This window comes from Lutra lutra, chromosome 17 (genome assembly GCF_902655055.1).
Source record: "Lutra lutra chromosome 17, mLutLut1.2, whole genome shotgun sequence".
Taxonomy (NCBI): domain Eukaryota; kingdom Metazoa; phylum Chordata; class Mammalia; order Carnivora; family Mustelidae; genus Lutra; species Lutra lutra.
The window spans coordinates 60,171,621-60,194,897 of NC_062294.1; the positions used below are offsets into that span (position 1 = coordinate 60,171,621).

At 54.6% G+C, this 23,277-nt stretch overlaps 2 protein-coding genes across 5 annotated transcripts; one reads left to right on the plus strand and one right to left on the minus strand.

The window, feature by feature from the left end:
* Window positions 1-129: 129 nt before the first annotated feature.
* Window positions 130-6,198, minus strand: ZBTB45 (zinc finger and BTB domain containing 45). Of its 4 annotated transcripts, XM_047710749.1 has the most exons (5): window positions 5,600-5,986; window positions 4,443-4,533; window positions 2,700-3,978; window positions 693-958; window positions 130-642 (listed from the first exon to the last, which is right to left on the minus strand). In XM_047710749.1, exons 1-4 carry the CDS (start codon window positions 5,974-5,976, stop codon window positions 702-704), a joined length of 2,004 nt encoding a protein of 667 aa, XP_047566705.1. In that variant the 5' UTR covers window positions 5,977-5,986; the 3' UTR covers window positions 130-642; window positions 693-701. The 4 variants fall into 4 exon arrangements, with proteins under 4 accessions (XP_047566705.1, XP_047566704.1, XP_047566706.1 ...); XM_047710748.1 differs by having other exon boundaries at window positions 130-958; XM_047710750.1 differs by lacking the exons at window positions 4,443-4,533; window positions 5,600-5,986 and adding an exon at window positions 6,084-6,198 and having other exon boundaries at window positions 130-958.
* LOC125089033 (uncharacterized) lies at window positions 6,077-23,254 on the plus strand. The gene is made up of 4 exons (XM_047710824.1): window positions 6,077-6,486; window positions 17,649-17,764; window positions 20,544-20,603; window positions 22,331-23,254. The coding sequence occupies exons 1-4, from the start codon at window positions 6,238-6,240 to the stop codon at window positions 22,518-22,520; spliced, it is 615 nt and encodes a 204-aa protein (XP_047566780.1). The 5' UTR covers window positions 6,077-6,237; the 3' UTR covers window positions 22,521-23,254.
* The last annotated feature ends 23 nt before the right edge of the window (window positions 23,255-23,277 follow it).

The following is a 23,277-nucleotide window of genomic DNA, read 5'->3' on the forward strand; positions in this document are numbered from 1 at the left end:
ACCTGGAGAACAGAAGCATGAGTGGCCAAGCGGACCGTCCTGTCTCCGCCCAGGGACGGGGGCACTGAGCCCCGACGCCCACAACCAGTCTGTGATGGTGAGAAATGCACGGGTCTGCGAGTTCACGGCTTCCGAATTTGGAACCCATGGCCCACAGTACTTTATTAGAGAGCGGGGGTCCTGAGGCCCTGTCCCAGTCCACGATGGGTCCACCTGAGCCCCCTAGACGCCAGACTGAGGGAGGGGTAGTTCAGGATCATGCCCAGCTTGACACTGGGGCAGAGGAGAAGCTCCAGAATCCACCCTAATCAAGCCACAAACCTTGGGCCTGGCCCAAGGGTCTGAACAGCCAGTCCGAGTTTAGGCCAGAGGTGATTCAGTTCTCAGGGATGGCCGGTCCCTGACCAACCCCAGCCCGCCGCCATCAGAAGGGTCTAAGGAGGAGGGAGGACAGGTGTAAGGCAGGCTGGACCCCCGTCAGGTTTGGGGAGAAGGGTGGAAGGAGAGGGAAGGCCTGCGCTCTGGGGAAAGTGCGGTTTGACGGTGGGAGCGTGGTCCAGGCGTCTAGGCAGGTATGAACCGGTCCCGCAGCGGCCGTGGCCTAGTTCCACCGGAGGTCCCCATGCCGGTGAAGGGCGGCCTACCGCGCGGGGGCGTGGTCAACCCCGCGCCGGGGGGCGGGGGGCGGGGGTGGAACCGGATCAGGGCGCCGGATGCGCGGCCAGGTGGCGCTCGAGCAGCGCGCGGTGGGAGAAGACCTTGCCGCAGGCGGGGCAGGGCGCGCGCTCCGGCCGGTGCGTGCGCATGTGCACGTTGAGCGAGCTCTTCTGTGTGAAGCGCTTGGCGCAGACCGCGCACTGGAAGGCGCGCACGCCTGTGTGCGTGACCATGTGCTTCAGCAGGTAGTCGCGCAGCGAGAAAGATCGCCAGCACACGGCGCACTGGTGGGGCTTCTCCCCTGTGGGCGACAGGGCATGCGGTGCACGTATGTCAGCTGGGAAGGGGCTCTCCCCTTTCTTCCCAGAATCCCCCTCTCCCGTTAGGGACACTCCCTCCCGGGACCACCCCTCACCCGCGGACCTTTCTGCTCACCAGGGACCCTCCCCCAACATGACCTAGTATGTCTCCCCACTCAGCGGGGATACCCCCTTCCCAGACCCTTACCGTCATACCGGGATACCACTGTCAGGGGCCCCCAACTCTAACAGGTACCCTCCGAACAGGGACTCCTGCTGGTTAACTGGGATAACGCTGCCCCTCGTGACTCATCACTAGTCCCCCACCTCTAGGGACTTCCCCTCCCCCCACTCCTGCTATGCCCATGGAGCATTCTGTACTCTGCTTGCTGGCCACCATTCTGAGGGCAGTCTTGCAAGGCCCGGTAGGCTTACACTGGGAGAGACTCAGGCATACCTATACCCCTCCTACTGGAAGCCCCTGTTGCCCAGAACCTTTGTCTGCTGGCAGCTATAATGTTCCTGGGGTGGTGCAGACAGTGTTGGCTCTTAAATCATCAGGTATTAATAAAAAACCCATCTCAGTTCAGGGGGACTGCAGGGCAGTGCCTGGGCAGGGGGTTCCCCCAGACCAACCAGGCCTGGCACCTGGCTAAGGCGACACAAAGCTCCAAATCTTGGCTGGCACTACCTTGGGGCCCCTGGCAGCTCTCCACAGGCTGAACACCTATGCCTGTATCCTCTCTCCTTCATCTCAAGACAGCCAGGTGGGGATGATGGTGTAAACCACATCTCAGTCACTCCTCACCTCAGAACACTGATGCCCTCCCATCCATTCACAGTGAAATCCCGAATTCCCGGCCCTGTAGAACTCCCCACTCCACTCCCACAGGACTCCCAGCCAAATCTTTGCTTTTCCTAACATCCAGTTCAGCCCTGCAGGCAGTCTTTGACACTCCATAGCCCTGTCCTCCACCTGAGCCCCTAGGGAATCCCCCCCCACCCCGCACCACACACACCCTGCAACACACCCAGGCCTTGCCAGCCACCACCTCAGCCTCTAGTGCCACAGTCTCCACTTGCTCACCCTAGCACACTCCCCGTCTCTCCCTCAGCCACTGCAGAGCACCTCCCGGATGAGCTAAGGTTTTAGGGGACTGCCCCCAACGTCTTCAAGGAGTTTCCCTTTCCTCCCTCTGCAGCTGCAGGGTCCTCACAATGCAGCCCCATCTGCCACCCCCAGCCTTGATCAGGGCACCTCTCTGCCTACTCTGCATGCTTTCCCTAGGCCAGCGAACTCATCCTCCCTCCATCCAGTCTGTCAATGAGCCCAGGGACAGCCAGAGGACCCAGGAGGCTCCCTGCAGCACTGCTTCCCAACCTGGCTATTTATCCCTGCCAAGGCTCTGTTCCTCCAGATCAGCCCAGATCATGGTGAGTAAAGGCTTCACTGCCAGCTTTCCAAAAGCTCTGGGCAAGTTCCTGCTCCTTTACCCAGCCTTAGGATTCCTCCGGCACCAATAAGTCGAGGTAGGGGACTTGCAGGAGCTTCTGCTTCTCCAGTGGAGGGGCTTCCCCTCCCCCCTACATGTCACACTTGGGGCTCAATTTCCAGGCTCCTCTGGGGTCACGAAAGAGCATCAGAACCACATGAGTGCCTCCACCCCACTTGCCCAGTGCCCAATCCTCTCTCAGGCTTGAATCTCTAATGACCAAGCGGCTCAGAGACCCATCCCGGCTCACCGGAGTGGATGAACATGTGCTTGGTGTAGTTTTTCCGTGAGCTGAACGTCTTGCGGCAGTGACTGCATTCATAGGCAGGTGGCTCGGCAGCACCTGGGGCTCGGGCAGGGGTGGCCGAGGGGGCCGCAGCAGGAGCAGCGGGCGGCGGGGCCGGTGCCTCCCCTGGAGGCGCACTTGGGGCCGTATCTGGCTGGAGCGCGGGGTAGAATGCAGAGGAGAGTGCAGGAGCGGGCCCGGAGGGCGCGGGAGAAGGCTGCGCAGGCGGTCCGGGAGCGCCCAGATGAAAAGGGAAAAGCGAGACTGGGGGGCCCGGGGTCTTCACGCTGGGGACGCGGGATCCGGACAGGACGCAGTCAGGCGGAGCCGGGGTATCGGGGGGGCAGGCTTCTGCGGCGGTGCCATCCTCATCTTGCCAAGCGGACACGTAACTCTCCGGGAACACGTCCTCGGCCGCCGAGGCCCCCCTAAGGAAGTCCCTTCCGGCGCCGGCGTAGTCCGAGAGGCCGGCGGGTGCGGGCGGCTCCTCGCACGCGCTGTCAGGGGCCGCGGTGAGGAAGCCCGCGGCGCAGTCGGGGAAGGAAGGGGGCGCCTGGCCCTCTCCCGGGCCGCCGCCTTCACCGTCCTCGCCGTCGGTTTCATCGTCGGTCTCTTCGTCGCAGTCGCCGCCGTCGTCTGGGGCCGCCGACAGGGCGGGGTCCTCCGACCCCTCGGCCTTAGTTGGCGCAGTGGGAGCGGGCAGCTGCAGGCGCGCTGGCTGGCGCTGCTTGCGGCTATGCGCGGCGCCTGGGTGGCCCGGAGGGCGCGCCGCAAGCAAGTGGCGCAGACGGTGGCGAAGCTGCGCGGGTGCAAGAGGTGGGGGCACGGGTGTGGGAAGGGGCGCCGGCGCGCCCGGGAGCGGGGCGCGGGCGCGGGCAATGATCTGCGTGCATTCGTCTATGACCGTCTGGATGCGCAGCACCGACGCGGCCGTGAGCACCTGCAGGGCTTCGCCCTGTGCCACCACAAGCGAGCCGCTGTAGAGGAACTCGACGAGCTGGCGCACCGTCTGCGCCGGCACCACCGGTGGCACGCGGATCTCGGAGTGGCCGAGAAGCAGCTTGTCCTGGAAGAAGGGCGAGCCAGCAGCCAACACACAGCGGTGTGCACGCAGCGAAGCCTCGCGGATCCTCACGGTCACGTCACAGAAGTGACCGCCCAGCCGCTGCCCGTTGAGTGTCTCAAGCAGCGAGCGGGAGAAGTTCTGCAGGTGTATATGGTGTACTGCCTCTGCCGCCGCCATCTGCACCGCATGAGGGGATGGGGTAGGGGGAGGGAGGTCAGGGGGGGACACCCCTCCCCCCGTCCCTGTCCCTCGAGCTCTTATTGCAGGGCAAGGCCCACAGGCACACCACAACCCCAGGCTTTGTGAACCTCAGCCCTCCCAAATAGGCCCGACAGTTCTGTCCCACAGACACCACACCGGCCTCACCTAACCCCACCCCCCAGTCTCCAGGGCCTCCGCAGCTCTACCTTGGAAGCACCCAGCACATCCCCTGCAAGAAGACTGGGAATACCACAGACCTGCCTCCCTCCCAGTCTTGCTTACTTCTCAGGGGAGGGTCCAGAGTTCAAATTCCCCTATATTGGTCCACCCACCCTTCCCCTAACTCCAAATCCATAAACCTTCCCAAAGTCCCCCTCCAATGGGACAGCTGTGGAGGATACTGCAGGGGCCCCTACACAGAACTGGCTGCCACACCTTACCCACTCCCCTTCCTGGCCAGCTGTGACTCCTCCCCAAGCAGCTTTTTGATCTTCCTTTGCCACATCCCCCCTCCTTGGAGCATCCAAGGCCCTGTGGAGACCCGTCTGTGGCTTGGAATTGGGTTATGTTAACTAGGGTATACAGAGGTCTTCTCGCGGGTGGGGTGGCATGACCTGCGTCCTGGGCTAAGCAATTCAGGGTGTGCATAGTCAGAGGATTCAGGGTGTGCATAGTCAGAGGATTGAGAGTAAGTTGGGCATCAGCCTGACAAGTGCCCTATAAGAGAAGAATACATGGTCTCTGCCAACCCCCACAGCAGGTAGGGAGGAACCACTTGCAGCCTGGTTCTTGGACTCTCGATATGGCTTGCCGGGCACAGGTGTGGGGTGGTATAGAGCGGGGGCTTCTGTGGACTGTGCAGGGTGTGTGGTTGGGAGGGCAAAGGTGGTGCAGCAGAGGCCTCCAGATAAGGATGATTCTTGTCAAAATTGTGGCCTCCTAATTCTACCTAATTTGCCCACCGTCAGACACTGGAATGGGGAAGGGACACCATCCCCCAGGAAACCCCAGGAATCTGAGAAGCTCTGCTACTTCACGGGTCAAGCAGGTCCCATGCTGACTAGGGCTCAGTCTTCCGTCTATCAAACAAAGATGGGATACCTGGCTCTTCTTACACCCAGCCCCGCGCTCCCCGATCTGAGAACGGCTGGGACACAGGACGCACCCTGACACTCACCCCCTCTCCACCAGCCCGGCGCAGGCCGGGTCCCACAGCCCTGGAGTGCAGCCTCTCTTAACGTTCCGGGTCTAACGGGGTCTCGGACTCACCCCCCTCCGGTCCCTCACCCCCAGGTCCCCTTTCCTCTTTGGGGGCCAGCCCCCCGCCCCTTGCACGCTCCACATCTCACTCCATCACGGACCACTTCGCACACCTGCACTCCCCAGGATGGAGTCTTCCCCTTGGGTTCCCCGCCTCCCAGCCTATTCCCCGCGCCACAGGCAGAGGGAGCCTGAGCAGACCCGACAGCTAGGAACCTTCCCGGACTCCGCGCCCTCCACGGCCACGACAAAATTCCTGGCGCTTCTTCAAACGCGCCCGGTGTGTGCACGTGCCGTTACCTGTGACCCAGCCCCTTCCCCGTCTCTATTCACGCACCGTCCAGAGACCTTCAGATCCGCGCGCGGGCGGCGGGGGCCTGCGCACCGACCCGCACCCGCACCCGCGCCGCCGGCCGCCTCCGGCCCTCCGCCGCCGGGCTCCCGGCCTCGGCTCAGTCCCGGCGCAGCAGGGCCTTCTCTGCGCCGCAGAACAAAGGCCCGCCCTCCCGGGTGTGGCGCCGCGTGGCGGCTGCCGCGCCGCGGCCCTCGCCGTGCGCAGCGCTCCGAGCACCCTCCCCCATGCTCCGCTCGGCTGCCCGCGCCCCAGCCCGAACGCGGAGGCCCCCCTCGCACACGCCCCGGCGGCGCCTGCGGCAGACCCCCGGCCAGCCTGGATTTCCCGCCTCCGCGCGATCGCCGGGGCCAGGCCCCCATCAGCAGCGCCCCCTCACGGCCGCGGCGTGCGCGCCACGCCCAGCGCCGGCGCCCCTCCCCCGGCCCGCCCGCGGGCCCTGAGGCGGCGGATGCCCGCCACTCCGCACCTTCGGCTCCTCCGCGGCGCTCGGCCGGGACTTGGCTTTCTCCCGCTCAGCACCGACAAGGCCGCACTTTCGGGGTGCGACGCCGACGGAACTCAACTCTGCGGCCGCCGTGGGGCCGGGGAGCGCTCGGTCAGAGCACGTTTCCGGTGTTTCTATGGCGATCGGCCGCCGCGGCCAGGCCGCTCTTCCGGCTCTAGCCGGAGGGGGAACTAAAGTCGCCGAGGCTCGGGCGGCGGGGCAGCGAGGAAGGTCAGAGCAGCAGCTCGCTTCCGGCGTGGCCCGAGGCGCGGGGGATGAGGCGGGGCCTGCGCTGTCAATCTCTGGGCCGCGCTCCCGCGCGCTCCCCGCGGGGCTGGCACTGGCGCGCGGCGGCGGAGGCCGGGAAGGCGGTCGGGAGCCCCAGGTAGGTCTCGGTCGGCTTGGACTGCATTGCGACCCCAGGGGACGGCCTTCTGCCCGTAGCAAGAGTGGAACCAGCCGTAGGTCCCCCGGACTCCAGCCCTTCTGGGAGAGCAGCGGAGCGAGGGGCAGACACTACCCCAGGCTCCGGCTCCCATCGTCCGCCCCCGAGCCTGGGTCCCTGGTGGACGGTGGAGGCGGCAGGTCTCTGTGCCCCTGCCCCGTCCCCCACACACGGGCGCATCTGCCCCGGGGCGAGCGGTGAACGACGGTTCCCTTCGGCACGCAGCACTTGGGACACGCGTCGGAGTAAGGGGAGGGCAGGGGTGAGATGAGTGGTGCGTCTGCCAGGACTGGGGGCGCCAGCAGTCGCTTTCAAAGACAGTCTGCGGGCGGAGGAAACAGCCTTGGTTTTCGAGGACCTTGAGATGGGGCTGGCTATCCAGGACACAGTGAGCCAGGCCGGGGGCTGGAGTGGTGGGCTGCCTCGCTTTATACTTTGCTCGTGGGGGCTAGAGGCAGTCGGGAGGACAGAACGGTCGGAAGATTCCCGGAGACCTCGGTGGACCCCGTGCCTACTGCAGCGGGTGTGGAATCCAGCATGGGGGTGGGGTGACGACTCAGCCTCCGGGATGAGGGCAAGATCCGAGTACCAGCCTCCCGCCTTGGGCAGCTGTGCTGTAGACGCGTTGAAGGTCAGGAGGGGAACCGCTGTCCCCACTGGCAGCCCATCCTGTGGCCCATGCCCCGAGGAACCTTGTTAAACCCCAAGTCTAATGACTTCAGTGTCCTTCTTCAGAATCTGGGCCCCTCAGAATGGCCTGCCCTGCCCCCTGGGTCTGCTCCATCCAACCTCAGTGGCTGCTCTCCAGTCCTATCACTCCTCATTCCTCAGGTCTGTGGTTCTGCCTACCTCGAGGGTGGCCTGTGCTGTTCCCTCTTTTTGTAGCACTTGCGCACATGGCTCGGCCGCGTCCATGCCTCTAGGGACTCTCCCTGACTTCAGGGCCTCCCTGTCTTCTGTCCCAGGACCTGTAGAGGTGGGGGTCGTCTGTGTCCCTCACCTTCACAGACAGCTACTGCTTACCTCAGCAGAAAGAGAGGCGCTAACAGCAGCTTCATCCTGTTGTGGGCCTGATTCCACAGGATTCTGAGACATTGTAAGTCATCTCCTGGAGGGAGGCAGAATTCTAAAAATGGTCCCCTCCAAGATTCCGCGCGCAGGACTTACATATAGTTACAGTACCTGGCAGATATAATTAAGGTTGACAGCCCGCTGGCCTTGAGATGAGATGATCCTTGATTGCTTGGCTTGGCCAGAGACCTCTGGTCATCATAGGGTGTTTAAAAGCAGATGAGGAGGGGCGCTGGGGAACTCAGTGGGTTTAGCCTCTGCCTTGGTCTTGGGTCATGATCTCGAGGTCCTGGGATTGAGCCCCACATTGGGCTCTCTGCTCGGCGGGGAGCCTGCTTCCCCCTCTCTCTCTGCCTGCCTCTCTGCCTACTTATGATCTCTGTCGAATAAATAAATAAAATCTTAAAAAAAAAAAAGCAGATGAGGAAAGCATAGAGAAGTAGAAGTAGAGGGATTCCACCGCCTTTGAAGCTGGAAGAGCCCATGTGACAAGAAATACAGGGGGAGTCAAGAGTCTACGAGGCCCACATGACAGCCAGCGAGGAAATAGGGGCTTCAGTCTACAAACGCATGGAACTGGAATCTGCTGACGACCTGAAGGGGCTGGGAAGCTGATGTTCCCGCAGAGCTTCCCAGAAGAGCCCCCAGCCCTGCCCAGAACTTGATTGCAGCCTTTGTGAGACCTGGAGCAGAGGATGCTGCCTGGGTTTCTGACAGGTAGAACAGGAAGCTAATAGTGTTGTGTTAAGCTACTGAGTTTGTGGTACTTTGTTAAGTAACAACAGGGAATGAATATAGCCACTGGAGGGTCAGGGCCTGCATGCAGTGCGTTTCTGCTAAACGCTGCTGTTTCCCATCTGACAGATGCCTTCCCCTTGCCTCTCCCTTGCTGAGTGCTGCTTTGTTTCTGCTTTACAAGGCTTTATCAGCGACGTTGGTGGTCTCATTACCCTCTGCTATAAGCGGAGGGCCTCCGGGGTGAGAAAGAGAGGGAATGATCCAGACACGTGGCTGTAACATCAGGCCGGTGGAAAGGCATGCATGAGGGCTTTGAGGAGGGCGGGTGGCCCTCCCTAAAGTGAGGAAAGTGAGCGAATTGTGGGCCAAGCTGCTATGGGGATTGTGGAGCTGTGGGAGGAGAGGGGGAGGACCACAGTCCCAACTGCATGTTTAAAGGACCCGTGGGTGGTGGGTCTTGTGGGGCAGCAAACACAGGGGGCCTAAAAGGCAGCAATGGCAGCTCATACCTCAGCAGGAAGGAGAGGACATGGGTGGCTTCAGAGGAGGTCTTAGTGGATGAGGATGAGGTGGAGGACCTGACCCAGTGGGAGGCAGGAGGGAGAGGCGCAAACTCTGGCCAGTTCAGCAGCAGTGGGGGTGGGAGCTGCAGCCTCCCGTGTCACAAGCCTGGAGGAGACATGGATTTTGCTTTCCCCTCTAAAGACCTTATCACAGGGGTTGTGGGTTGTGCGTTTTGAGGAATAAATAGTATATCCAAGGATACAGGTTTAATAAGCCAAGGAGGGGGTCAATGTGGCCTGCAAATACCAGACATTCTGGGCCGGGTCCTAGAGTCTTAGAGGCAGTGTGATAAGAGGCAGATGGCACCAGCTGATGGACCATCCAGGGAAGAACCTGTGAGGTTGCAATGGTCACAGACATGTGAAAGGAGAAGAAATTAAACTACTCATTGACTGGGCCTCCTCAGCAGCCAAGAGGCAAGAACCACTGTACCCGGCACCTCCACATCCCTCACAACCACAGGCACAGCTTAGGTCAGAAGACTCAGTCCTGCTTCCCGCCCAGTCTGTTCCTAACCTCCCTCTACCCTCCATCACTAGCCAGCTTCTCACACAGGGTCTCCTTCTGTGGCTGCCGCTGCCCACGGATAAAGTACCGCTCAGGTCCCACTGTCTCTCAGCCTAGCGCTCCCTTCCTGGGGCTGGATAGTGCCATGTGTGGGGTGCAGGTTCTAAGATTCAAGTACTCACCTCAGACGGCCAGGAGCTTCCCCTTGGCCTAGGGGTTAGGTACAAAGCACCTCTCTGGAAGAGTGCTTCCCGGTACAAGGCAGATAGGGGAGGGACTGAGGGAGGTCCCAGCCAAGGCAGCTACGGCAGTGGAGGGTTTGGTGCTCCCTAGAAGACAGAGCCAATGAGGAGCCCTTTGGGGTGCGGGAAGGGCAGTAACAGGTTCCATTTCCATACCGATGAGGGTTAGGAAGCTGAGGGGAGGACTGGAGGAAACCCAGGCCCAGCCCCAGGGGGAGTGCATGAAGGTGGTAGGAGCAGTGGGTCAGATAAAGCAAGGTACCTACAGGACTTAGCAAAACAGAAACCTCAGGGACTGTTGGGGTGGGGGTGGAAATGGGGTGAGGAGTATTTGCAACATAGAAAAGGTTTAATTTGCTTTCATATGTAAAAGACAAGAACGCCTGCTAGTCTGTGGACAGAGAGGTGGGGACATCAGGGAAGTAGGAGACCTAAGCTGAAATAATCATAACACAACTGCCATGGTCACTTCTCCTGGGTCCCTGCACCAGGTCCTACACGGGGCTCTTGATTTAATTTTGGAAAAGTGAAAAAAGACCCCAAGAAACACGAAGTACAATATAGCACACACTGGAGTGCTGACATCCCCAAATTACCAAATGTTCTTGTTTTGTCCATTTTTTTTCCCTTGAAAGATTTATTTGTTGATTTATTTGCGATAGTGAGTGCACAAGCCAGGATAGGAGTAGATGGAGAGAATGTCCAGTGGACTCCTCCGTGAGTGTGGAGCCAGACATGGGGCTCAATCTCATGACCCTGAGATCATGACCTGAGCTGAAATGGAGTCAGACACTTATTTTTTTTTAGAGATTTTATTTATATATTTGACAGAGATCACAAGTAGGCAGAGAGATAGGCGGCGGGGGGCGGGGGCGGGAAGCAGGCTCTCTGCCAAGCAGAGAGCCCGATGTGGGGCTAGATCCCAGCACCCTGAGACCATGACCTGAGCCAAAGGCAGAGGTTTAACCCACAGATCCCTCCAGGCTCCCTGTCCTTTATTTCTTTGTCCTGCTTTTAGTACATACACACACAAAGTTATTATTTTTTTAAAGATTTTATTCATTTATTTGACAGAGATCACAAGTAGGCAGAGAGGCAGGCAGAGAGAGAGAGAGAGAGAGAGGAGAAAGCAGGCTCCCCACTGAGCAGAGAGCCTGATGTGGGGCTCGATCCTAAGACCCTGAGATCATGACCTGAGCCGAAGGCAGCGGCTTTAACCCACTGGGCCACCCAGGCGCCCCTCACAAAGTTACTTAAAAAAATTTTTTTTAAGCAAAGCTTGTAGGCAAAAGAGAAAGCCCCGGGAGGGAGGTGGCACACCTGCGTACTTCTGTTCCTTCAAGGCCTCTTGGTCCTACCCTGGTTTAACAGTTCTCCTGAAGCCAGATGAATGTTTCTGGTTTTGTCTTGTTTTTTTCACATGTAATAATTTTTCTAAAGTTAAAGTTTACTAATTTTTTAAAATAATCTCTACACCTATCATGAGGCTCGAACTCACCACCCTGAGAGGAAGAGTCCTATGCTCTTCCGACTGACCCAGCCAGCCGCTCCATGTTTGTATTTAAAGTTTTTTATTTTTTAAAATTTTTATTAGGGAGAGAGGGGATGGGGGAGGGTCAGAGGGAGAGCGAGAATCTTAAGCAGACTCCCCACTGAGTGCGGAGCCCAACACGGAACTCAGTCTCACAACCTTGAGATCATGACCTGAGCTGATAACATGACCTGAGCCGAAATCAAGTGTCAAGAGTCAGATGCTTAACCAGCTGAGTCACCCAGATGCCTCTCAGTTTTATTTATTTTTTATTTTTTGAAAGACTTTATTTATTTATTTGACAGATAAGAGATGACAAGTAGGCAGAGAGGCAGGCGGAGGTGGGTGGGGAGGGTGGAAGCAGGCTCCCGAAGAGCAGAAAGCCCCATGCGGGTCGGGCTGGATTCCAGGACCCTGAGATCATGACCTGAGACGAAGGCAGACGCTTAACCCACTGAGCCACCCAGGCGCCCCAGAAACCACTAATCTAATGTCACTATAGATTAGCCTTTTCTGGACATTTCATATGAATGGAGTCACACAATATGAGGTCTGGGTCACTTTGGCTTAGGCTTCTGTGCCACCGCCCCAGATGTTAAATTCGTGTACATTGTTCATTGTTTTCTCTTCAGGTGCTATGCCCATGGCTTCTGGTCCAAAAAGTATTTCCTTGCCATTGTGGGCAACTGGGGCAGAAACCTCTCCAGTCCTGCCTTTACCAGCTGTCCTGCTGGACTCAGGCCCTCCTTCATGACATGGTCTGTTCCACCCTGCCCTCTTTGTGCTTGATGCACTGTTCAGCTCTCCTTTTTTTTTTTTTTTTTTTAAAGATTTTTTATTTATTTATTTGACAGACAGAGATCACAAGTAGGCAGAGAGGCAGACAGAGAGAGAGGGGGAAGCAGGCTTCCCGCTGAGCAGAGAGCCCGACGCGGGGCTCGATCCCAGGACCCTGAGATCATGACCTGAGCCGAAGGCAGAGGCTTTAACCCACTGAGCCACCCAGGCGCCCAGCTCTCCTCTTTTAACACCAGAATGCATCTTTTAAAAACAAGGATGGGGGGCGCCTGGGTGGCTCAGTGGGTTAAAGCCTCTGCCTTTGGCTCGGGTTGTGATCCCAGGATCCTGGGATCAAGCCCTGCATCGGGCTTTCTGCTCAGCGGGGAGTCTGCTTCCCTTCCTCTCTCTGCCCACCTCTCTGCCTACTTGTGATCTCTGTCTGTCAAATAAATAAATAAAATCTTAAATAAATAAATAAATAAATAAAAGCAAGGCTGGGGGGCTCCTGGGTGGCTCAGTGGGCTAAAGCCTCTGTCTTCGGCTCAGGTCATGATCTCAGGGTCCTTGGATCGAGCCCCGCATCTGACTCTCTGCTCAGCAGGGAGCCAATTCCCCTTCTTTTTTTTTTTTTATTTTTTTTTTTTATTTTTTATTATTATTATTTTTTAAGATTTTTATTTATTTTATTTGACAGACAGAGATCACAAGTAGGCAGAGAGGCAGGGAGAGAGAGAGAGGAGGATGCAGGCTCCCTGCTGAACAGAGAGTCCGATGCGGGGCTCGATCCCAGGACCCTGGGATCATGACCTGAGCCGAAGGCAGAGGCTTTAACCCACTGAGCCACCCAGGTGCCCCCAATTCCCCCTTTCTCTCTGCCTACTTGTGATCTCTCTCTCTGTTAAATAAATAAAATCTTAAAAAAAAAATAAAAGCATGCTGAAAAAAAACTAAAAAAATTAAAAAAATTAAAAAAAAATAAAAATAAAAGCAAGGATGGGGGCGCCTGGGTGGCTCAGTCGGTTGAGGTCTGACTCTTGATTTCTGCTCAGGTCATGGTCTCAGGTTTGTGATGGAGCCCGACGTTGGGCTTTTGTGCTCAGTGGGGAGTCTGCTTGAGATTCCCTCTTCCTCTGCCCCTCCCCCTGCTTGTGTGCTCTCTGTAAAACAAATAAATAGATCTTTAAAAACAATAAGGATGGGGCACCTGGGTGGCTCAGTCACTTAAGCATCCAACTCTTGATCTCAGCTCAGGCCTCGATCTCAGGGTTGTGGGTTTGAACCCCATGTTGGGCTCCACACCCAAGACAAAAACCCAAAAAACCAAGGATGGTTTCCTAGTTGCCTGTCTTCGGAAGCTCCTCCTTAGTGTAACCAGTCCCCATTCCCAGGTCACCAGCTATCCACAAGTGGGCCCTGACTGCTGATTTGTCTCTGCCAGGAACCCTTTCAGAACTGCCCAGGTTCCTCTTTCCCTGTTGATCCAGAAGTTCCACTCACCCTTTTTAAATTAAGGTAAAATTCAGATAAAACAGAATTAACCATTTTAAAGTGAACAATTCAGACACACCTGGGTGGCTCCTCCAGTTGGGCATCCGACTCCTGATTTCAGCTCAAGTCATGATCTCAGCATTGTTGGATCAAGCCCCGCATCAGGCTCTGCTCTCAGCACGGAGTCTGCTTGGGATTCTCTTTCCCTCTCCCTCTCCCCCTCCCACCCTCTCTCAAAAAAATAGATAAATAAATAAAATCTTTTAAAAAGTAAAGTGAACAATTCAGTGGATTTTAGTATGATCCCATGTTGTGTAACCACCACCTCAATCAAATCCAGAAACATTTTGCTTAATCCAAAATAAAATCTTGGAGACGCCTGGGTGGCTCAGTCAGTTAAGCATCTGCCTTCGGCTTGGGTCATGATCCTAGGGTCCTGAAATCGAGCCCTGCTTAGCAGGGGAGCTTAACGGAGCCTGCTTCTCCCCCTACCTTTCCCTCTTCCTGCCACTCCACTTGCTTGTGCTCTCTCTGTCAAATAAATAAAATCTTGAAACAAAAAACAGTGTGTACCCGTTGGCAGTAACTCCTCATTTCCCTCTTCCCCCAGCCCCTGGCAACCACTAATCTACTTTCTGTCTCTATGAGTTTGCATGTTTTGGATATTTCATATAAATGGAATCATACCATATATGGTCTTTTGTGTCTGATTTCTTTCAGCTGGTATAATATTTTCAGGGTTCATCTATGTTGTACTGTGTATCAGTTCATTTATTTTTATGGCTGAATAAGACTCCATTGTATGGAAATACCACATTTATTTATCTGGTCATCAATTAATGGACTTTGGGTTGTTTCCACCTTTGGCTACTGTGAATAGTATTGCTGTACGTTCCTGTACAAGGATTTGTTTGAATACTTGTTTTCAATTTAAGGGGTATATACCTATACTTTTTATTTTTATTTTTTAAGATTTTATTTATTTATTTGACAGAGAGCGAGATCACAGGCAGAGAGGCAGGCAGAGAGCGGGGGGAAGCAGGTTCCCCACTGAGCAGAGAGCCCAATGCGGGGCTCGATCCCAGGACCCTGAGATCATGACCTGAGCCGAAGGCAGAGTCTTAACCCACTGAGCCACCCCGGTACCACTTCTTTTTAAAAGGATTTTATTTCTTTTACTTTAGAGGGGGGGGGGGGAGGGGGAGGGGCAGAAGGAGAGGGAGAGAATCTCAAGGAGACTCCATGCTGAGCATAGAGCCTGAAACACGGCTTGATCCCATAACCTGGAAATCATGACCTGAGTCAAAACCAAGAGTCATGGGGCGCCTGGGTGGCTCAGTGGGTTAAAGCCTCTGCCTTCGGCTCAGGTCATGATCCCAGGGTCCTGGGATCGAGCCCCACATCGGGATCTCTGCTTAGCAGGGAGCCTGCTTTCTCCTCTCTCTCTGCCCACCTCTCTGCCTACTTGTGATTTCTGTCAAATAAATAAATAAAATCTTAAAAAAAAAACAAACAAAAAATCAAGAGTCATACACTCAGCTGAGTTACCCAGACACCTAGTACATACCTATAAGTTAACTGCTGGGTCATATGGTAAATCTATGTGTAGCTGTTTGAGGAATAGCCAAACTGTTTTTTATTTTTTATTTTTTCATTTTTTTTATTTTTAAAATTTTATTTATTTATTTGACAGAGAGAGACAGAGATCACAAGTAGGCAGAGAAGCAGGCAGAGAGAGGAGGAAGCAGGCTCACCGCCGAGCAGAGAGCCCAATGCGGGGCTCGATCCCAGGACCCTGAGATCATGACCTGAGCCGAAGGCAGAGGCTTAACCCACTGAGCCACCCAGGTGCCCCCCCAAACTGTTTTTTTTAATCAGTGGCTGCACTATTTTACATTCTCACCAGCAATGAAGAGGGTTCCAATTTCTCCACACTCCTACCAACATTTGCTATTGTCCTTTTCTTAAAAAATAAAGATTATTAGGGGCACCCAACATGGGGCTTGAACTCACAACCCCGAAGTCAAGAGTGGCATGCTGTACCCAGGAAGTCAGGCACCCCACCACAATCCAGTTTTAGAACATTATCCTTCCCCTTAAAACTTCCTTTGCGCAGTTTGCATCCATCCCTTCCTTACCCTAGGAGTCACTGATCTCGTGTCTGGCTACAGATACACAGCCCCTTCTGTGAAGACAGTTGAAGGACAGTAGACCTTAGTTTCTGGCAGGACATCCCCCACTTCTGATGGGCCCACTGGCTACTTCTTTCCCTCCCTCTAGTATTTCCTTTAGCTCCTGTGGATGAGAAATGAGCTCTAAAGACTTGTTGGGTTTCTGGCCAAACACTGGCTGGAACCTCTCACAGAGTGGTGGATGGGTCCTGTTGTGTCTCCTGAAGGGTCTCCGTGTTGCTGACCCTAATGTGGGCGCAATGACAGGCTGACTGGCTGCTCCCCACTCACGTGCCCCCTCCTAGATGATCATATTCACACTTTACCCGCTAGTACCCTCGGAATGTGTACAACTGATAATCCTGATCTCAGGAATCTTATTATGGGTTGGGAAATGATATTTTCTGAATTCTAGAATTTAATGATCTAAGCAAGCACTGGGGCCGTGTGTTCCCTTTGGGAAGGCAGGATCAGTGCTGAATTCCCAGAGTGAGGGGTCAGCTTAAAAGTGACATCAAATGGTGACAGATGGGCTTATTTTCCTGGCTCTCCTTTTTGAGAACCCTAAAGGATTCATTGTATGTCAGCCAATGACAGTTGCAATTTTTTCTGATGCTTGAATTGTATCATCAGGTTTAGTTTCTGTGTCCTTTTAACATGTTCCTGTCATTTTTTGGGCACTTATTTTGTGGCATAACAAGATGTTCCAGGCTCACCTGGGACCTTCCCTGTTTAGCCTTGGAATCAGTCTTTACTCCCAAGAGCCCTGGTTCCTCTTTGCAGAAAAAGGGATGAAATTCTGGGCTGTGGATGTCTCCTGTCCTTTCCCTCCTTGCCCTCCCTGGGAGCTGCAGATTCCCTTGGGAAGGAAGCAGATTGAAAGGGTGAGGGCACCCTCTGAGCACAGGACTGGGTTGGACTCCTACAGACTGTGGGGCTGTGGACAACTCCTGTTCTCTGATGACTGATTTTCCCATCTGTGAAATGTGGACTTCAGTAGGCTGAAATATGGCTCACAAAGATGTATACATCCTAATCCCTGGCCCCTTGACTGTTACCTTATTAAGAAAAAGGATCAGGGGTGGGGCACCTGGGTGGCTCAGTGGGTTAAAGCCCCTGCCTTTAGCTCAGGTCATGATCACAGGGTCCTGGAATCGAGCCCTGCATCGGGCTCTCTCTGCTCAGTGGGGAGACTGCTTCCTCCTCTCTCTGCCTGTCTTTCTGCCTACTTGTGATCTCTGTCAAATAAATAAATAAAATCTTTAAAAAAGAAAAAAAAAAAAAAAAGAAAAAGGATCAGGGGTAGTTAAGTATCTGCCTTGGGCTCAGGTCCTGATCCCAGGGTCCTGGGATTGAGCCCGAATCAGGCTCCCTGCTCCGCAGGAAGCCTACTTCTCCCTCTCCCACTCCCCCTGCTTGTGTTCCCTTTCTTGCTGTGTCTCTCTGTCAAATAAATAAATAAAGTCTTTAAAGAAAAAGAAAAAGGACCTTTCGAGTTGTAATTAAAGATCTTGAAATGGGGAAATTATCCTGAATTATTGGGGTGGGCTCCAAATATAAAGTCACGTGGACCCTTATGAGGATGAGGCAGAGGGAAACCTGACACTTAGTTGGCTCAAGCTGCTTTTACAAAGTACTGTTGTTGGGTGGCTTAAACACCCAAAATTGGCTTCTCACAGCTGTGGAGGCTAAGTCCAAGATAAAGGTGCTGGCAAAAAAGGTGTCATCCTTAGGCCTTTTCTCTTGGTTTGTGGGAGGCTGCAAAATCATCGTGTGGTCACAAAACATGTATGGGGCAATGTCTGTATTTATAACAGCACAAACAGGAGGGAGGCCCAAGTGCAGTCAAAAAGAGAATATGTAAACAGACTGTACGGTATTTGTGTGGTAAGGCCCTACACAACAAGGGCATGCAAGGAACCAAGGCCATATAGAACCACACAGATGTGCACTCAGAAAAAGAAGCGAGACACTGACATGCAAACCCTGTGTGGTTCTACATACAACCAGCAAAACTCGTCTGTGGTGGCAGTCAAGATGGCAGTGGCTGCTTGGGAGACACAGAGGACTTCTGGGAGCCCGACACATTCCAGTTTTTGCTATGAGACTCATGGTGCTCACTGGAGGTATGATGTGTATGTTTTTCTTTCTAATTACAAGCCTTCATCAAAATGTTAAACAGTTCATAGAAATAGAAAGTGGATTAGTGGTTGCCAGAAGCTGGTGGGAGAGTGAATGCGGAGTGAGTGCTGATAGATTCTGGGTTTCCTTTTTTTTTTTTTTTTAAAGGATTATTTATTTATTTCACGGGGGCGGGGGAGGGCAGGTATTGCACAGGCAGAGGAAAAAGGAGAAGCAGGCTCCCTGCTAATCAGAGAGCCTGATGTGGCGCAAACTCTTAACCAACTGAGCAGCCCAGGTGGCCCCCCCGGGTTTCATTTTCATGTGATAAACACGTTCTAGGACTAGATAGAGGTGATGGTTGTACAATATTGTGAATGTATGAAATGCCACTGAATGTACTTTTTTTTTTTTTAAGGTTTTATTTATTTATTTTTGCAAGAGAAAGCAAATGAGTTCGAGTAGGGAGAGGATCCCTGCTCAGCAGGGAGCCCAATGTGGACTCCACCCTAGGACCCTGGATCATGACCTGAGCCAAAGGTAGACGCTTAACTGACTGAGCCACTCAGGCGCCCCTGTGCACTTTATTTTTTTATTTTTAAAGATTATTTGACAGACAGAGATCACAAGTAGGCAGATAGGCAGGCAGAGAGAGAGGAGGAAGCAGGCTCCCTGCTGAGCAGAGAGCCTGATGAGGGGCTCCATCCCAGGATGCTGGGATCATGACCTGAGCAGAAGGCAGAGGCTTTAACCCACTGAGCCACCCAGGTGCCCCTGTGCACTTTATTTTTAAAGATCTATTTATTTAGGGATGCCTGGTGGCTCAAGTCGGTTAAGGGTCTGCCTTTGGCTAAGGTCATGATCCCGGAGTCCTGGGATGGGTCCTGCATTTGGCTACCCACTCAGCGCAGATCCTGCTTCTCCCTCTGCCTGGTGTTCCCCCTACTTGTGCTCTTTCTCTGTCAAATAAATAAAATCTTTTAAAAAGAAGAGATTTATTTATTTATTTGAGGGAGAGAGAGAGAGAGAGCACGTGTCTATGGGCACCAGTGTAGGGTGGGGCTGAGGGTGAGAATATTTAGGCACAGCACACTCCCTGCTGAGCAAGGAGCCCAGTACTGGGCTTAACCTCACCACCCATGAGATCATGACCTGACCTGAAATCAAGTCGTACACTTGACCAACTGAGCCACCCAGGTGCACCATAAATGTATACATTAATATAGCTAAAAGTGATAAATTTGATGTTATATGAATTTTAACTCAGTTTTTAAAAAGATTTTAAAAAGTAAGATAACCCAGGGGTGCATGGCTGATTCAATCAGTAGAACATGTGACTCTTGGGCGCCTGGATGGCTCGGTCCTAAGGCATCTGCCTTCGGCTTAGGTGGGTCATGGGATCAAGCCCCGCATCCATGTCCCTGCTCAGCAAGAGGCCTGCTTCTCCCTCTCCTACTCCCCTTGCTTGTATTCCCTCTCTTGCTGTCTCTCTGTCAAATAAATAAATAAAATAAAATAAAAAAGGAACATGTGACTCTTGATCTTGGGGTCATGAGGTCAAGCCCCATGTTCCGCAGGGAGCCTTCTTAAAATTAAAAAAAGTAAATAAGATAACCCTAATCTCATCTTGTAGCTCACAAAACCGGCAGGGTCGAGATAGTCATCATTTCCATGCATTCATTTGTCCTTTCTTATTTTTCTTTATTTTTTTGAAGATTTATTATTTTTTTAATAAGCCCTCTTTTTTTTTTAAGATTTTATTTATTCATTTGACAGAGATCACAAGTAGGCAGAGCAGCAGGCAGGGGGTGGGGGGAAGCAGGCTCCCTGCTGAGCAGAGAGCCCAATGTGGGGCTCGATTCCAGGACCCTGAGATCATGACCTGAGCCGAAGGCAGAGCCTTAACCCACCGAGCCACTCAGGTGCCCAAGACCTCTTTTAAAGATTGATTTACTATTTGAGAGAGTGAGAGAGCGCGTGCGTGCCCAAGAGCTGGTGGGAGGGGCAGAAGGAGAGGGAGAAGCTGACTCCCTGCTGAGCAGGGAGCCTGAGGCGGGGCTCCATCCAAGAACTCTGGGATCATGACTTGAGTAGAAGGCAGACACTGAACCACACAGCACCCCTAAAAAGATTTTAAGTATTCTGTATACCCAGCTTGGGGCTCCAACTCACAACCCGGAGGTACGAGTAGCATGCTCTACCAACTGAGCCAGACAGGTGCCCCAAGGGTCAGCAGCTCCTGGGTGGTCAGCCGGTTAAGCATCTGACTGGTTGAGCATCTGACTCTTGATTCTGGCTTGGGTCATGGTCTCAGGGTTGTGGTATAGGCCCTGAGTCAGGCTCCGTGCTGAGCCTGAAGCCTGCTTAGGACTTCTCTCTTCTTTTCCCTCTGCCCCTCCCCGCCTACGCTCTTTCTCTCTAAAACAAACAAACAAACAAAAAACAAAAACAGCCCAAAAAACAACGAGAACAAAAATATAATTCAGTGGCATTAAGTACATTCCTGATGTTGTGCAAGTTTCATGACTGTGTAGTCCCAAATGGAATCTGTGAAGATGGAGAGAGACTAAAGTGATGCAGCTACCAGACCTCCCCAGGAAGTGGCTTTGGCGGTGACACCTGAAGTTTACAGGGAGAGCCAGGTGCAGGTATGGAGTTTGGGGGGAAGAGAGAGGGCTGCCTGCAGCTAGGTGCTCAAAAGAAGCAGTGGGCAGGCCATGGTTGGTCTGGATGCAATCTGAGTGACTCTTACACTTTGTTTTATCCCTTGACTTCTGTCTGCAGGAAACTGTCTGTAGATAGTTGCCAGTGTTCCAGGACTGGGAAGGGTGAGATGCTGAAAGGGTGAGCAATGAGCACAGAGGATGAGAGTATAAGGTACCACTAACTACGTGGTCTGGCCTACTAAGGGTACAGAGCAAAGATGTACCCATTTCCTGCCATATACATCTGGACCTCTGCCTTGGTCTTGCATACCTGTATGCCTCCTCTGCCTCCACCTACCCTGGGGTGCCCCCTTGTGCTTCTCTTATTCTGCCTGAGCCTGGTTCCCAGTTGATTCCCCCTCCCCCAGGTTTGTCCTGGCACTTCAGAAGGCTTGGTTTGTGCATGCGGTGAATGGAGCTGGTAGTGGCCTGGTACCTGATAAGAAGGTAGAGGGAATCTTCAAGGCCTGCTTGCTGCTGGCACCTGGTTATACCCTGTTGTGTGACTGCCATGTACTGGGAAGGAAAGTACTGGGCCCAGGAGGAAGGAGGTCCTGTTTAGAGAGAAAAGTATGAGCCACTGAAACTGCAGGGCCTGTTGCTATAGTCTATGGAGGGGCCCATACCAGGGACAATCCAGAGGACCCCCCCCCCCCAATTCAGCCAACCTCTAGGCTCCCTCCAGCTGTCTCTGACCACTCCTTACTTCACTGCTCTCTCAGTGCCTCGTCAGGACCCCCGCAGTTGTTTCTGCCCGGAACCGTCCTTCCCACAGGTGTTTGGAGGTAGTCCCCTAGGAGAGTCCACTCTTTTTTTTTTTTTTAAGATTATTTATTTATTTATTTTAAAAAAGATTTTGTTTATTTATTTGACAGAGATCACAAATAGGCAGAGAGGCAGGCAGAGAGAGAGGAGGAAGCAGGCTCCCCGCTGAGCAGAGAGCCGGATGCCCGGCTCTATCCCAGGATCCTGGGATCCTGACCTGAGCCAAAGGCAGAGGCTTTAACCCACTGAGCCACCCAGGCACCCCTAGGAGAGTCCACTCTTACAGTCTTTACCACCACTTCTTATTTTTTTTTTTTAAGATTTTATTTATTTATTTGACAGACAGAGAGATCACAAGTAGGCAGAGAGGCAGGCAGAGAGAAGAGGAAGCAGGCTCTCAGAGAACCTGATGCAGGGTACTGGGATCGTGACTCAAACCGAAGGCAGAGGCTTTAACCCACTGAGCCACCCAGGTGCCCCATCACCACTTCTTATTTTTTACTGTCCCTGACACCCTGGTGCCTGCCCCAGAAGTTTGGGTCGGTATGGGTAGCTCCTATGCCCCCTTATTGGTGTTTTTGGGGCGCAGGGAGGGGTGGGGTCGTGGAAAACGCTCAGCAAGTATCGCTACTGTTTGCCACACCTCTCCCCACACACTAGCCAACTTTCCTTCCCACTTATCAGAGAAGGGAAGCAAGGGTCTGAGGCCAGGGCCTTGGGGGAGCAGCACGGATGGGGCGGGCCACTCCATGGTGGGGCGTGGCCCACGGACCGGGTGGGAGAGAGGCCAGCCACGACTCAGCTCAGGGGCGGGGCGGGCCCCGGATTTGGGGGTTGTGTTGGGACGGGAACAAAGGCAGGCGCAGAGACAAAGCCCCACGGACACCCAGCCCCCTTCAGGAACAAAGGCCACACCCCGCCCAGCCAGGCCAGACGCGCTTCCGCCGCCAGCACGCGTGGGCGCACGGCTCAGCGCACAGGTTTTACGTTTGAACCCAGAGACGAGGAGGAGGACTTGGGGCCAGACCTGGGGCCGGCCAGCATGCTTTAAGCATCCTCTCAAAAGCTGACCTCCCCCTTCCTGCCCATCGTCTCCTTTAGCCTCGTCCTCAACTGGAGATCTCGGCACCGAGGAGCCCCGCAAAGGGGGCCTAGGCCCACCGCTGGACCGGCTCCGACGCACGCACCCCTCGAGCCTCCTTCGGGCCCGGGGTCTTTAGACAAGCTCCCCGCCCAGACTCTGCTCCCGCCTCAGACAGGATCGAACAGGAGCTCTCCGCCTGCACCGTAGGCCGCGCCTCCCGGCTCAGACCCGACTTCTCTCTCCGTCCTTGCCTTGCCCCCGGGATGCTCTCCCCAGACTCTGCGTCCTCCTCGGGACTCCCGCGACGAGGCTGTGTTTGTCTGACAGGATTCCCCACGGCTCACAGGCCTCGCTCTCCGCGTCGGACGGAATTCTCCCGCGACATTCAGCCTGGACCCCCTCCGCCCCCGCCCCGATCCCGAGTCCCGCTGAGGCAGGACTCCTCCCTCGGATAGGACCCTCCCCACCCAGACTCTGCTTTCCCCTCCTGCGGGATTTCCCGTCCCGCTCCGCACCCCTCGCCCCAAGTCGGCTTCGTGCCGTAGAATTGCCCCGCTGTGGGGGGTTCATTCCGTTGCGCTCTTGGAAAAGCAGCTGCCTAAAAGATGGGCAGGGGTCGTTTGTGGGGCCGCGGGACTCGCTGCTCTGGACCCCTTGGAATCTCTGCTTTGGGCAGGTTTCAGTGTTTGCCATGTTAAACAATAAAACGGTTAAAACCCAAAAGTCATCCACTTGGCTCAGAAGGGGACTTTCTCCTGGGACTGGGACCCCGCCGCCCCCTTCGCTCTCAACCCCGCCTCTCCCCAGCACGGCTGGGCGCGGCGACCGGAGACTTCTCCGGGCTTGGCCTAAGGGGCGGGAACTGAGGTGGCGGCGGGGACGGCCAAATCGCCTGCGCAGTACCGCGGCCAGGGGCTGCGGCTGGAGGGGGCGCCAGAGCGCGTAAAGGTGCGCGCGCCCCGCC

Excerpts from the sequence above, each read along its gene's own strand:
- ZBTB45 (XM_047710749.1), bottom strand. The coding sequence starts at position 5,976 with ATGGGGGCCTGGCCCCGGCGATCGCGCGGAGGCGGGAAATCCAGGCTG. Across the intron at positions 4,534-5,599 it reads GATCTGAAGGTCTCTGGACG|GGCCTTGGATGCTCCAAGGA; the intron begins GTGCGTGAATAG and ends GGGTCTCCACAG. Across the intron at positions 959-2,699 it reads GCACATGTTCATCCACTCCG|GGGAGAAGCCCCACCAGTGC; the intron begins GTGAGCCGGGAT and ends TGTCGCCCACAG.
- LOC125089033 (XM_047710824.1), top strand. The coding sequence starts at position 6,238 with ATGGCGATCGGCCGCCGCGGCCAGGCCGCTCTTCCGGCTCTAGCCGGA. Across the intron at positions 6,487-17,648 it reads AAGGCGGTCGGGAGCCCCAG|CAAAACTCGTCTGTGGTGGC; the intron begins GTAGGTCTCGGT and ends ACATACAACCAG. Across the intron at positions 17,765-20,543 it reads ACTCATGGTGCTCACTGGAG|GAAACTGTCTGTAGATAGTT; the intron begins GTATGATGTGTA and ends TTCTGTCTGCAG.